Below are 15,474 nucleotides of genomic sequence, written 5' to 3' on the forward strand. Positions count from 1 at the left end.
CACCTTGCCAATGCTGATGGCCTGGGTACAGGGGAGCTTCACCCCCAGGGCCCAGAAAGCAGGCTCCAGTCCTGGTGACAACAACCGGGGGGCCCTCACTAAGGGCAGATCCCCTATAAGCCTTTATACAGGATTTGATTGATATGCACCAGCTCCACCCTCTTCCACCTTGTGGGCCCTGCTCACAGCCGCCCACACCCTAAGCCCCCCCCCCCCCCCCAGCAGCACTGCAGAGCAGGAGTCTGCCCCTCACAGCCAGTGGGTACGTCGCAGGGAGGGAACTCCTCCTGGGACGGAGCCTCTGCCTTTGGCCACAGGAGCCCTCTGTCCCTCCTGAAAGCCACAGGCTGACCCTGAACTCATGCCTTACACCACCCAGACAAAGCCTGTGTCCTAGATCCTAAGGTTTACGACTCATGTGCTGAATTTTCTGGCAGAATTTGACTGATAGATGAGCAAGTATATAACCATGTGAGCCTGGATTCCCTTTCTTCTCTCAGTTTCTCTGCTTTCTCTGTCACTTCCACCAGCCAGTGAAACTTCCAGTGTCGCCAGCCACAGGCCTGCAGCCACGTGGGCCAAAGCAAAGCAGCCAATGCTCCAAACAGACCCCCTAGACCAGACCCCAGGCCAGGGCCACAGAAACGCACATGATGTCCCAGCATCTCCAAAGCCAAAATGAGACTCTTCTGGAGATAAAAAAAAAACAAAAAACAAAAAAACTTCTCTTTGCTTCCTCCCTTTGGATTTTTCTTGCTCTGATATTCCAGACAAGGCAAAGGGCTGGCAGCACTGTTTCTGAGAACTTGCTGAGGCTGTGAGAGGAGAGAGGGATGCATCGGCGCGGTGTGCCAGACACTGAGCCTGGGGAATCAGCAGGTGACAGCAGCCAACCTCCCCAAAGACAGGGAGGTAGGAACAGAGCCTCGAGCTGGTGCTAGGGAAAGAGAAGATCTGTGGGGACCCTGCTCTGAGCCCCTCACCAGCTCACGCACCCTCCCCTCAGAGCTGTGGGTGTTGGCTGCTCAGGGCTCATGGCTGCCCCTTCTCCAGAGGCTGCCCCTCAGCCCACCAGATCCAGGGTTTCTGGGGGTGAAGCCAGGCACACTGACACCTGAGACACTGGACTCTGGTGGCAGCAGGACAGAAGCCTTGCGCTTCACCCCACCCTCCAACCCCACCTCGGCTTCCAGGTCGGCTCCAGGTTCCCCTCTTTCAGGAGGCCTTGGTTGCCTTCCTCAGCTCACCATGAGCCCCTTCCTCAGTCAAAGCTGGGCTTTCACAGTGGCAGAGAGGGTCACATCCTGTCTTAACCGGTTCTCTAACTAGGAAGTAGGTCTTGTCTCTCTCCTGGCTTGAGGATTCCTTAGAGAACAGAAACAAGTCCAGATCTCCCCGGACTCACCAGGTCACCCCAGCCCCCACCCCCTGGCACTTGTTCGAGGGCCTCACACAGGCTGAGACTCTTATCAATGCCCAGGGATTGAATGACAATGAGGTATTCTTTCCCTGCAGCGCTGGCCCCTTCTTCTTGAGCAAACAGGCCGCCTTCATGCCCAAGGCTAGGTCCCCCCGCCAGCAGCACCAGGGCACCCACTGCTTCATGTTAGCTCTGGGTCACTTGTGTCCATAGCATCTCAGCTGGCCTCTGAGGCCCCTGGTGGGCAGAGCATGTGGACTCTGCTGGAGCAACATCTAAGGTCATTACAAACCTGAGTGTTGGACGTCCCAGTTCCCTCTACACAGCGCGAAGGCAGGCGGAGAGGGCCCGGGGTCTCGCCGGGGGATGGTGCGGGGAGGCCCGGCGGAGGCCAGCCAGGCACGTGCGCTGCACCTCAAGCTCTCCGTGAGCGTGAGCGTGGAGGAAGCCGCGGGCAAGAGTTCAGCCTGCAGGCACTCATCCTTTCACAGAAGAACTTGGTCTCTGTGCTACTTGTAAAAAGAACCCTAAATCCAAGAGTTGAGAAACTCCTCAGCAATACATGGCCCAGGGCCGCCTGAGGACCCCGTGAGGACAGCGGCCTTCACAGTAAGGGATTTCTAATCGCCTGGGGAACTGTTCAAGTGCAGAGTCCCAGGCCTGCCCTGCCCAGAATTGCTGGCTTAGGAGCAGGTTTTCTTGGCCTGAGGAATGGCGCTCCCGAGGCTGCGCCCACCCCACCGGCAGGGCCATCCGCAGCTTACCTGGGAGGAAGGGAATGATTCTCTGCTTGGGGTCCTTCTGTCCACCTTCAATGGGAAACTTATCCAAAAGCTGCATCTGAAACGCCAGACAGAGGGACAGGATTCAGAAGACTGGAACGGTCCTCAGCGTCCCTTCCCGCTCCGCTCCGCTCCACTGTGCCAGGGCCCCACTGTCCTCACACGGATGAGTGACGCCTCGAAGCCCTCATTTCACAGACGATTACCAAACCAAATGGGGCATGGGGTGGGGGGCGGCCAGAGCTCTCTGTGCATCAAAGGGGGTGTCTGAGTAATCTCAAGGAAGGATGGGGGCCCAGGGGGAGGTGTCTGCAGATGCCCCTGAGCAGGCTTTCACACCAGGCTGCAAGTGGTCTTTCCAGAAGGTTCTTTGGGCCCAGTTTCTTTACATCATATGCTGCATGAGCCCTTATTGGAATGAAACTGCCATTCCAAATCCTCCTGGGCCAGGATGGAGGAAGAGCCCGGCCTGATACTTCAGATAAACCCACCTTCCAGAACCCATTCTGTGGGAACACATCCAGATGCTATTTTAATTGCAAAACCAAATCAGCCCTTTGCCCCCAAGGGTGGAAGAACCCCCTCCTTCCTTCATTTCCTACCTTCCCACCCTGAGATCGCTGCTGTTTTTCCAGGGACAGACCCACTGGAAGAGTTTCCAGGGTTCTGGAGGAAGAACTTTTTTTTCTTCTGCTATTCTGGGCTGAAATTCTGTATAAACTGGAAAAACACACAGGAGACAGGATGGCCAAGGCCGCGGCCCCGTGTGCGTCGCTCGTCCCCCTTCCGAGGCACAGGCAGAGCTGGAGCAGAGTGGAGAGGGCAGGGCCAGCCCCGCGGACCCAGCTGTGTGACCTTGGGCAAAGCCCAGGGCTCTCTCAGTTGACCCTCAGGCGCCTCATTGGTAAAATGAGGAAGATCAGTCACATGATAGCTGAAGCCCATTTCTTCCTTCAAATACTGTATTTATTGAGCACCTACGTGGTGCACTGGGCAGTAAGAAAGGGGCAGTAAAGAAAAAAATAAAGCTTCTGCCCTCAGAGAGTTTACATCCCAGTGGAGGGAGATAAATAGTAAACAAATACTTGTGTACTCTGGTTGGGGGCAGAAAGAAGTACTAGGAAGACAAATGAATTAGGATAAAGTGTTGAACAAGAACCTGGCTGTTATTTTATACAGGGTGGTTAGGAAGGCAAGTCAGATGGCAGTTCAGGGGAGACCCACAGGAAGAGCAGAAGCAAGACACACTGGAAGGGGACAGGGAAGTTCGGGGTTTCTAGGATAGGGAAACAGGAAGTGCAAAGAGCCTGAAAAGGCCAGCGTGGCTGGAGTGGCGTGAGCGAGGGACCAAGGTATGGGCAACGAGAACCAAGGGGCAGGGCCCACCACATCATAAAGAGGATGGCTCGGGCTATGGGGTAGTGAATGGGCTGCAGAGTGGAGGTAGCGAAATCAGTTACGGTCCTTCCTATGGCAGCCTGGGTCAAAGTGCCAGCATTGGAGGTCGTGAAAGTGGTCCTACGCTAGATTTCCCGTGTGTGGGTACATCCATCCACCCACCCACCCATCCAGCTCTAACACATGGCTTTAGGATTCTCTCTGGCACAATCATTATCCAACATACACAGGCTATTTAGAGCCCACACGTGAAGGGCGGGTCTTTGTCGGATTCCATTCAAAACAAAACAGAGACTGCACCATTATTAATTTTCACTTCCCTGAAGACAGACTGTAATTTATGAAAAGCTGGGTCATGAATTTTCAAACCCTAATGTTGTATGTCCATCTCTCAAACACTTAACAACTGCCTGCTCCATGTAAACAGGGCCACTGTGCCATAATGCTATAAACTTGTAGTTAGGGCTTTTTAAAAAAAATCCATACATTTTCAAATAAATTCTATACAGAGTAGGACTCTGATTTTCTCTTTTTCTGATTTTCCTCACTCATTTTCTATTTTGTAAATTTTATTTCTGTATCACATAAAAATTCATGTTCACTGAGGGGAAAAAACTAGAAAATGACTGAAGCAGTGGTTAGTCCAAAAGAGAGTAAGAACAGCTCATAATCCTTCTTCCTGCAAAAATGACATTAATATTTTGGGATTTACATCCTTTCAGACATCCTTCCACACACACAAATACAATGAGCTCGGTGATACTCTTACACTTTGTAACAAGTGTACTCCCACATCAGTGAATAGTTCCACATCGGCATTCTTAGCTGTAGAATTCATAATTTGGATGGGCTGTGGTTTATTCAGCTACTTTCCTACTGTTGGATATTTAGGTTGTTTCCAACTTCTCACTGCTATAGGTGATAATATCGTAACAATCCCAATCCATGCATCCATGCATCCCTCTTCACTATTTTTTCTATTTTATGTTTCAATTTGTTGAAATCTATGCATATTTACAGTGCCTTAAATCTCTTCTGGAAGAAGACTGAGAAACAGGTGGATAGCTCCCAGGTGTAGGCCAGACCTGGGCCTTGTAGCAATGGTGCCACAGAATTCCTGAGGGAGTGTGTGGAGACATCTACAGAGGGAGGCAGGCCTGGCAACACGCCCTGCTGGGACCTGCCCTCTCAAGCCACTTTTCTCCTGAAAGAAGGTGGCCAGCAGCTCTGACACACATTTGTCCTCTGACTCCAAAATCCTTTCTCAAACCTACGACTCTGAGATTCTCATTAACAGCGCATAGGAAATGTGGGGCCAAGAGTGGGCGGGGGCAGGCAGGATTCAAGCATTCATTCCTTTCCTCTAAAGACATCTGCTGTGCGCCTCCTAGGTGCCAGGCCCTCTGCAGGGGTTACAGATAAGGTAAGTCACAGCCTTTACTCAAAGGAGCTCACAGTCTAGATCTAGGGCAGAGGGATCCCCAGCCTTCCACACACATACGCAGCCTCTGCCAGCCTGTTAAAATGCAGGATCTGGATTTTATGCGGTAGGTCCAGCAGGGGCCCGGGGACCTGCATTTGTACTAAGCTCACAGGTGGTCCTAAAACTGCTGGTCTGTGGACCAGGTTTCAAAGACAGTAACTAAAAAAAAAAAAAAAAAAAAAAAAAAAAAGGAATGTGAAATACCTCATTAACAATTTGTGTATTGACTGCATGTTGAAATGATATATGCTATTTTGGATATATCAGGTTATATAAAAAATACTTTAGAAATAATTTCACCTGTTTTCATTTTTAAGTGGCTACCACAAAATTTAAAACTATCTTTGTGGCTCATATTATTATATCTCTATTGGGACAGGATGCTCCACAGCAAGACGATCCTCAAAGTGTAGTTTGAAGCCTGCACACACCTGTGTCACCTGACGGGTGTGTTAAAAATGCTGTTTCCTGGGCCCCATCGGGAAGTTTCTGCGCCTCTCTCCCGTTGCGAGAAACAGACAAGCAAGCTCCAGAGTAACAGGGAATGATAAGGACATGAGAGCGGAAGGAGGAGGTCAGGGAAGGCTTCCTGGAGGAGGTAGCTCCAGCATGGCAGAGTGACAGTAACATTCCCTGCGCCTTTCCCGCTAACACGCAAGCAGCTCAAGTTCCCTCAGTGGATTCATGAGCCTCTTGGAAGGCTAGGGTCATCTGATAGCCTTCCAGATTTGCGTTTTCGCTCAAAGGCCTCTGGGAGGATGCTTTGCAGCTGGCCTCTCCTTCTTCTGTAACAGATTCTCCGCTTCCCCCGCCTCTGGTTGAAACCGGGCCCTCCTGGGGCCAGGACAAAGCTGCCTACGGAGAGTCCTGGGGCAACAGGTCCCGTCCAGAGCCATGAGCACCCGGCTGGCCCGCTCCCCGCCCCCGGCCCCAGCTCTCAGGTGCAGAGCCTAGCCACACCTGTCACTGATCCCACTGCCACCACTGAGCCAGCAGAACCTTAGTGTCGGTCCTCTCTGTCATCCACAAGGCTCACCACTAACCAGCTGCCGGTGATATTCTCTTTGCCCACAGGTCATCTTTCAAAGAAAGCAAATCCCCTTGTTCAGACTCCAGAGCAAACCAAATAAAGGCAGCCCAGCTGAGTTTACTCAGCGTGGGGGGCTTGCAAACTGCACTGTTCAGCGTCGATGGCAGAGTGGTGGGCGGTGGAATAAAAAATAAACATCTGGGGCCATGTTTGATATACAATCCAAATGTCACCCCACCCAGGGGGCCAGGCAGGCTGCAAAGTGGTCCTGTAACCTGGTTGGTGCTCAATTTGCAGGGCTGCACGACGGATAAAACGCTCAGTGAAAGGCTAGGGGGGACTGCCTCCTGACGAGGCCTGCCCAGGCCTTCCGTGAGAAGGAAGCCTGGGTGCGTGGGCAGGGGAGGAAGGAAGGCTCCGCCCAGCACAGACTTCTGCTGCGGCCACCTTTTGGGGCAGGAAGTGGATTCTCCTGTCACTCCGGCAGAGGCCTGACTCAGGCTAGAAGAAAAGCAGGGCCCACTGCCAGGGTTCTTCTTAGAGAGAGAGGCGTCTGGCTAGTGGAGCCCTTTGCAACCACATCAGAACTTCGCAGTGTGTGGAGGATGCCCGGCTGTTTATCTAAGGGGTGGATAGTGTGAGAGATACAGGACAGCCTGGCTCCGAGAGCCAGCCCCAGCCAGAGAACGCTGATTCAGCAGCTCTTCTGAGGCAGGGCTGAGCAGCAATAAACACTGAGGAGAGAGAAGTGTGGGCCCTGAGTCCAGCTGGGGCACATCTGTAAGCCAAGAGGCCAACTCCTCGCCCTTCCGAGAGGGTGGAGGTCCCAGCAACTCCAGCTTTGGGGCTCCAATCCTCAAACCTTGTCCTACTTTTTTCAGCTCAGGAACAAAGGGAACGTTTACTACAAGAATCTGGTGGTACCCTGACTCAGAAATTCCCCTTACAAAGAGGCATGGCCACCCAGTCTCCCTGGGGACCTTAAGAGATCAAGGGAAACCTCTGCATTGGTTTGTCCATTCTACTGACTGAGGGCTTACCAGTCCCTGTGGTAGATACTGGGGACACATCAGGGAGAATCACAGAGACAGAGAGGACAATCGTGATATGCGTGGCTTTTCTTAAATTCTCATCCATTGTGGCCTGAAATGTGCTTCCCAGTTCCCTTCCTTCTTTGGTGAACTTCTCTAGAGACAACTACTTTGGAAAGTCTTTTTTGACCATCCCAGTCTAAGATCATACCACTTTTCTTTGAATTCAAAAAAGCTCTTCTGGTTTGAATTCCCTATTTCAGTACTTCACACAGTCTTTTGATTTTGTTTGTACAAGTTCCCTTATTACCCACGGGAAACTCCTTTTCCTGTGAAAGGCACTGGCACCCTTGTAGAGAATCAGTTGACTATAAATGTCTTGGTTAGGGTGTATTATCTTTCTATATACTGCTGGACTTGATTTGCTAATATTTTTGTGAGGAATTTTGCATCTATGTCCATTGTGGACATTATTCTGAATTTTCTTTTCTTATAATGACTTTATCAGGCTTTGATATCAAGATTATGCTGGTTTCATATGAGCTGGAAAACATTCCTTCCTCCTAAGAGTTTGTGTGTAAAAGGGTATTATTTCATCCTTGAATGTTGGATAGAATTCACTAGTAAAACTATCTGGGTTTGGAGCTTTCTCTGCAGGAAGGTATCTGATTATAAAGTCAATCTCTTTAATAGATATAAAGACACTTAATATTTTTCTATTCCTTTTTGAGTCAACTTTGGCAAGCTGAGTTTTTCAAGAAATTTGTCCATTTCATCTAATTTTTTGAATGTTTTGGCAGAAAATTGTTACTAACTTCCCCTTACTATTGCTTAACCTAACGATGTAGTAGCTTCTCTTTCATATGGGTAATTTGTGTTTTCTCGCCTTCTCTGATGATTACTCATAAGAGTTTATCAATTTTATTAATCTTTTCAAATAGCCTATTTAGGGTTTTGTTTGTTTTCTTTACGGTTTTCTGCTTTTTATTTTATTATTTCTGTTCTCATATTTATGATTTCTTTCCTTCTACTTATTTTAGGGTTAGTTTAAAATTTTTTCTTAGAGTGGAAATTTAGATTGTTGATTTTAAACCTTCTTTTTAAATTGAGGAATATAAAGATATAAAGTTCTCTTTCAACAGTGCTTTGGCAGTGACCTGAGAATTTTCATATATTTCAACGTGTTTTCATTCAGCTCAAAATATTTCAGAATTTTCCTTTGTGATTTCTTCTTTGGACTCACAGACTCAAGAAACTCCACCCACTCCAAAAACAAGGAACATAAAGAAAATTATACCGAGGTGCATCATTAAGCGGATTTACTCAAAATCTGTAATACAGAGAAAAATCTTAAAAGCAGCCTTAGAAAAAAAAGGCATATTTACCTTTAGAGGACCAAAGATAAAGATGACAGAAGATGTCTTGTTGGACAAAATGCAAACAAGAAGACGGGGAAGGCCGTGACGCTGCGAGGTCCTCAGGGCCCCCTGCCTTGACTCCAGCCACGGTTTTGGTTCACATTATGAACTAAGTCCAGCCGAGTCCTCCACATCCACAATACAAAGATCTTTTCATCTATCAGTTGGTAAACAAGTAATTTATTATCCAAACTGGGAAGCTTTTGAGAGTTAAAGTGAGTGCTGATAATAATTACGTTAGGATAAGAAGGTTAATGGGGTCCTGACGGTCCCCCAACTAGGAGTTTCCAGCAGCGAGCACAGGTCTTGGTATAAAACAGGTGCTCAGTACATGTTTGATGGTAAAAATAACATTTATTGAGAACTTTGTGTTAGGTCCTGTGCTTATCTTATTTAATTTTCATATCCACTCTTTGAGGTAGGTACTATTATCACACCATTTTCCAGAAAAAGAAACCTAAACACAAAGTGATAAATAGCTTGCCAAACCAGCAAGGGGTGGAACTGGAATTCAAACCCAGGCAATCTGGCCCTTTGACCACCACGGTCTGAATGAATAACTTTAGTGAAGGAAAGAAGTCGGAAATTCCACCATTAGGGTTACATTTCTATTAAAGTTCACTGACAGTGTAAGAATGGCACATCATTAGGAGATCTATTAATGTAATTTACCACATTATCAAATAAAGGATAAAAACTATAAGATCAGTCTCACATTATAGATGAAGTATTGGATAAAACTCAATATCCACCTTTGATCTTTTTAAAAATTTAACAAACAAGAATAGGAATAAACTTTCTTATTCTGAAAATGCATATGTACCTCAAACAATCCTCAGCAAAGAAACAAAACAAGGCTGCTTCCCACTCTTACTACCTCTCTCTCTTGTGATACTAATGATCCTTGCCAAGGGCTTAACAAAAGAAAAAGAAATGAGAGGCAGATTCTCCAAAAAGGGAAAAATAAAACCATCGGTATTCACAACGAATATAAGTTATATACAAAATCAAAGAGAACCTCTAGACATGCATACCTTTGGACCTAAAAGGGCACTTACACCCTTATTAAAAAGAATAAGACACGAGAAGGTATAAGACACTAGGCTTAAAAGAGGAAACAACGTGAAATGTTCTGGAAAGGACAGTGATGATAGCTGCACACCAGTGTGACTGCACTTCATGCCAACGAAGTGTACACTTTTAAAAAAAGGTTAAGATGGTAAATTTTACGTTATGTATATTTTACCACAACTATTAAAACATTAAGTTTTATCTTATGTATATTTTACCATAATAAAGAAAGAACAGTGAGGAGAGAGACTAAGACCCGAGGGCTGTGGAGGTGGACAGCCAGCAGAGCAGGGCGTGGACTAGGAGGGGTCGCTAACATCCTCCCTGTCACCCCAGAGGCAGCCATGGAAAGGGCACAGGGCAGGGCATTCGGCTCTGAAGCCTGGCCTCCAAACTGCACCGGCCGACTGACTGAGCCTTTACAAGGCACTTGTCCTTGTCCACATAATTGGGGAAGATGATGCTGCTCACAGGGAGGACGTGAGAACCCCAAGATGATGCTGTAGTGTGTTCTAGAAACAGAAAGGGGCAGCATAGGCATGAGGCAGTATAGGCATGAGGCAGCATGGCAGTTTCTCAGAAAGTTCCAAAAACGAGAGGAGTTGGAGGATGGAAGGACAGGAGGGATAGAGACTTTCTTGGCAAAGCCACTACAGCCTTCAGGGAACAGAGCTGACACTCTAAGTATCCTTGAGATAACAGCCAGGAAGAGAGACAGGAGGCAGAGAGGACTTGTGAGCACTGGCGAGGAACCACAGGTACGGGATGCCTTGGGTTGCTGGGGCATGGGCCCACGCCATGCTGAAGCCAAGACACAAAGCTGACAGCGCACCCCAGCTTTGAGTGGAGGCCAACCCAACTTCCGAAAGTCCCTAGTAAGTCAAAGAGGTCTTCCTTGGCCATTTTCTAGAAAACACACAAGCCTTCACTACTTCAAATCCCTTTCCAATCAAGTCATTACCCATGACGTCCCATGCCCTGCATTAGTGTGATTCAGACTGTAAGTCGTGGTCCGGTTGGAGCTGGGAGAGCCGGGGCACAGGGGTTTACCTAGCAGCGTTGGATAAGCGTCAGCCTGCTGAGGCATGAGAGCCATGCTGTGAGAGTTCAGGAAAGGACAAGGTCAGTGTGGCTGGGGGGGAGCAACGCAGACTTCTCAGATGAGGACACAGAAGAGCTAGGCCTTGAATAAAGGACAGCCATAGAGAAGGGAAGATGGCTTTCCAGAGGGAGGAATGGCGAATAGCTTGGCAGCGAGAGGGTCAGGACTGCTAGATGAAGCAGTCAGGTTGGAGTGAATGGACTTGTTCTGGAATTCCACGGAATGCCGCCATGTGTCAGAGAAGGTGACGGGATCCAGAGCGGAGGCTCTTGATACTTTATTCCAGTGATTTGGGGATGACTACATGGTTGGCATCAGAGCTGGGCGAGAACAGATACCCACAGGCGGAATTAGGGCATCCTAAAGCGCTAGAAATGGGATGAGGAGGAGGAGGGGTCGTTTCTAGAACTCATCTGGAGAATAGTATTGCATGTGGTTGGAGTCTCTGCAGTGGGGGGTGGGATGGAGGAGAGACACCCCGGATGCCTACTCGAGTAGTAACACTCACTAAACTGCTGTCCTCAGCAGCTGGGTCTGGTGACGGACTGGTCATTTGCTTTGCTGTCTGAGATGAACCCATCAACAACATTCAGTGAGGACATGTGTGTGCATGCGTGTGTGTGTGTGTGTGTGTGTGTGTGTGTGTGTACGTACTTTCCCACCGTATTAATTTGCTGGGTCTGCTGTAACAAAGTACCACAAACTGAGTGGCTTAAACAACAGAAATTTTGTTGTTTTGGAGGCTAGGAGGCCGAGATCAAGGTGTTGGCAGGGACGGGCCCTTCTGAGGGCTGTGCCAGAGGATCTGTTCTGTGTCTCTCCCCTAACTTCTGATGGTTTGCTGGCAATCTCTGGTGTCTCTTGGCTTGTAGAAGTATCACCTTTATCGCTGTCTTCATCTTCACATGACATTCTCCCTGTGTGCATGTCTGTATCCAAATTACCTCTTTTTTATAAGTACATCAGTCATTAGATAAGGGGCCCACCCTACCCCAGTATGACCTCATCTTAACTAATTACATCTGCAAGAGCCCTATGTCCAAATAAGGTCACATTCTGAGGTCCTGGGGATTAGGACATCAACATTTGAATTTGGGGGGACAAACAAGACTTCAACCAATAACACCAATGCACATTAAAACTCTACTATTAAAAGAGAAAAGATCTGTCCATATTCTACTACCAAAAGTCTTTTCCTGATCTCACAGTGGTGCCTATACAATATCTTGGAAAATGTAATAGCAATAACAATAAATAGTGCATAGATAGATCTGGATTCAAATCAGTTTCCTCATCTGTAAAATGAGGACCGTGATAGAACCTGCCTGATAGGGTGGGCAAGAGGATTAAATGAGACAACATGTGTAAAGTGCTGGGGCGCACAGACCAAGTGCCCCATAAACGCTGGCTTTCATTATCATCACTGTCATCAGCATCACTCTTGTTATGACAAGAGGCTGCATCCCTAGTGCCAAGGAAAGTGCTTGGGAAGCTAGAGCCCTGAGATCAGAGAGGCACTAGGGAGCCCATAAGGGCACATTGAGCCTGAGAGGTGTCTTGGCCAGGTCTGGCCTGGCTCTGAGTGCCTAGGGTCCCCACGGGAGCTGTCCAGCTGGTGTGCATGGGCCCGGCTCAGGGAGGAGGCCCCTGGCTCTGCCAGCAGCCCATCAAGTGCTCTGGGGCTGGCCGAGCCGTGTTTAACATTGTTACACTGGGGCCTGGGATGACAGCCCAACACTCACAGTGAGATGCACACAGAGCAAAGAGAGCAAAGGTGTGCAGGATGGTGCCATCCCCGGGGAAGTTCCGCAGGCTGAAAGGTGTCCAAACCAGTGAATACATGTCTCCCCTGGAAACTACCAGTGGACTCATTCCATGTACCCTGACCACGCTGACCCACAGCCTTCAGAGCGGCAACATTCAATGGGAGTCCAGAGAGGAAGGTGCCAGTCCAGCTTGCAAAGACTTGCTGGGCAACTGAGGCAGGTGACTTGGCCTCTCTGGGCAGGTGCAGCCTCATCTGCGAAGTGCTTGCCCTGTCCCAATGGGTGTTGGAAAGATCCAAGCAGGAGACACGTGAGAAGACGTTGCCAAGTGCCAGATGCAATTATTTCTGTTTAACTTCTCTGCGCCTCGACTACTCATCTGTGAAATAGGGTCAAGCTTATTTTCTCCTCCCTGGAGGCTGATGAGAAGTTGAAAATGGAAAATGTGTATGTAAAGCATTTTAACACATGCCAGGAACAGAGGAAACCATCAGAAGCAGATGCCTCTCTCAGCACTGTTTTACCACTATTTTAATGCTGTAGTCAGTGACGGAATGCTTGAACTGTGAAGTCAGAATTGCAGCTTATTCCTTCCAAGCTCCATGACTGTGGCCAAGTCACTTAACCTCTCTGGGACCCAGTTTCCTCATCTGTAAGGTGGGGATGAATAAAAACAGCCACCCCATGGTGGTGTGTGGATTGAGATAACACCGGTGAGCACGGCGCTTGGCCTACTGGAAGTGCAGGATAAACAGGGTCAAGGTAAAGAGACTCCAGCAGTACCTTCCTGCCTCTGGTGATCTCCTGCAGCCCTTTCTGCTTTTGGAGAGCTGCTTAGGGCTGTCAGCCAGGGCACCCAGCCCTCACTGTCAAGGCTGAAAGGACTTTAGGGTCCCTCACCTGTACCTTCAGAGCCTTTACTATTTTAAGGCTCTCGCTCTTGTCCCAGCACGAGATCACTTGTGTTCCCCTTGGCCAGGAGGGGAAGGGCATGATGCTTGAGCTGCCGACCATCAGGAAAGCTAGTGACCAATGGGGCTGGGTCAGAGATCCCAGATCCAGTCAGCTTTGAGCCTGGCTTTGGGGAGAAGACATAATGCTGGCCCTGGACTCCCAGAGCTTGAAACGCGGTTTCCAAGTGTGGACCTGGAGCTACACGCCAATCCCCTGTAACTCCTCAGTGTGTCAGCCCCCAGCTGCTGCTGACCCTTCTTTCCTCTCATTCCCAGCAAGGTATGGGGCTGTAGGAGCTGGGAGTAGGGCGGGAGAGTGAGGGCTGAGCAGTGTGAGAGGAGGGGAGAGCTGGAGGGGCGATCTGAAACTGGAGGAAGAGCTTGGGCTTCCTCCTTCAGCAGTAGGAGCCGCTGGAGGACACTGATCAGGAGTAACCCTGTGCAAGTAGAGTTCTAGGAAGATAAATCTGTCCAGTACATAAGATGGAGCAGTGGTGAAAGAGACGTCTGTGTGGGGAACAGATCGCCAGAAAGATGCTGGCAGCAGCCCAGGGCGCCGGCAGTGACACTTCCCCACAGAGACGGAGGCGGGCCTAGGATGATGCTGATCGTGGGCGTGCATGTGTTGTGTGTTTTGCGGCAGGGTCCTAACTAAAATCACCCTGTTCCCTCCTGGGGGGTCTCTAGCCCCTCACCCCCAAACTTGCCAACAATTCCCTCTTCCACATGGACCGCCAAGGACCATCCACAGAGACCACAAGGCCTGAAGAAGACGGAGAGGGAATAAAGGAGACTGAACCTCAGCCTTTTATTCCTGCTAAACCATACCCCCATCCGCAGTGTTTCTTCACTCCTCTCATGCTGATCACCCCTGCAAAGGCCCAGAACTGTGGTCACCCAAGCGCCCTAGACACCATGGGATTCAGGCCAAAGTCTGGGACAAAGATAGCACATTCCTGGCGGAGATGAGGCCAAGACAGACCCTCAGGGGTCCCAGGCCCAGACTGCTGGCCGGGGCAGTGAGATTGCAGAGCTAGTCCCCTGCGTGCTCCCCTGACACCGCGTTCTCTTGGACAGAAGCCGAGTGGGACACTTCTCATGGACAATCTGACATCCTTGCTTCTTCCTTCCTCTTTTCCAAGCAATTCCTTTCCCTACTTTTTCTCGATTCCAAATGGGTCAGTGTGCTCCCAGGCCCTATCCTCATCCCTCCCTCCGCCCCCTCAAAGCCTTGTGCAAAAAGGAAAAAAAACAAAAGAATAGGCTAAAGAAGAAGGCTGGGGTCACAAGCAGAGTCCAGATCTTTCCGGTGGACTTGTCCTGTCGATATGGAACCCTCACTTCCCACAGCTCGCCTTTCTTCTGCTTGGGAGTGAGCCTGCAGCTGTTGATCAGCACCGGCAGTGGCTGGACCACCCTAAAACTCAGGAACGGGGTGCTGAAAGCTTCCTCAAAGACACTGGAAACTGCCGGTGAGGCCCCACACTGTCAGGTGCACCCCCACAAAAGCCAGCCAGGCGCAGGGAGTTTCGCCCAGGAGCACTGCTACACCAGATGAAGTGGGTAGGTCACCTGCCTGTCCCCCCATCTCCCCAGTTCTCTCCCCCATTAGAAACCTCATAGGATAAGAGACTGAAACACACATGAATCCTCTTTGAAGGTTCTGGTCAGGAGAGCACTAAGTATGTATCATCTCTAATGCTGCTTCAATCTGCTCCCAGCTGACGGTTTCATCTCTGGCTTCACACCCTTTTTTGGCCCTCTGCCTCCCACTGACGCTAGTCTAATTCACATCCCCTGTCCTAACTGACCTCTTTACTTGTGTACCCTGCCACCGCCACACGCCTCCACATACTGCACGGCCAGCCCGCAGTCCTCCCCCAGCATAACATGCTGTTCTGCAGCTCTGTGCCTTCGTGCATTCTGTTCCACTTGGTTGGAATGCCCCACCCCATATGATCTCTTGCTGCCACCATCTCTGAGACCTTTGTATAGGTCTATCCCTCATTTACTCCCTCCT

At 49.3% G+C, this 15,474-nt stretch overlaps 1 protein-coding gene across 2 annotated transcripts in view; it reads right to left on the bottom strand.

Moving 5' to 3' along the window:
* SH3PXD2A (SH3 and PX domains 2A) overlaps positions 1-15,474 on the bottom strand; it is a 217,733-nt gene that overhangs the window by 136,060 nt on the left and 66,199 nt on the right. For both annotated transcript variants that reach the window (XM_054581459.1, XM_054581458.1), the window contains exon 3: positions 2,185-2,260. In XM_054581459.1, coding sequence (XP_054437434.1) covers positions 2,185-2,260 — 76 coding nt within the window. The remainder of the gene's footprint in view (positions 1-2,184; positions 2,261-15,474) is intronic.

Source organism: Pteronotus mesoamericanus, unplaced genomic scaffold (genome assembly GCF_021234165.1).
Source record: "Pteronotus mesoamericanus isolate MK-2021 breed Mesoamerican mustached bat unplaced genomic scaffold, CSHL_Meso_final contig_657, whole genome shotgun sequence".
NCBI lineage: Eukaryota > Metazoa > Chordata > Mammalia > Chiroptera > Mormoopidae > Pteronotus > Pteronotus mesoamericanus.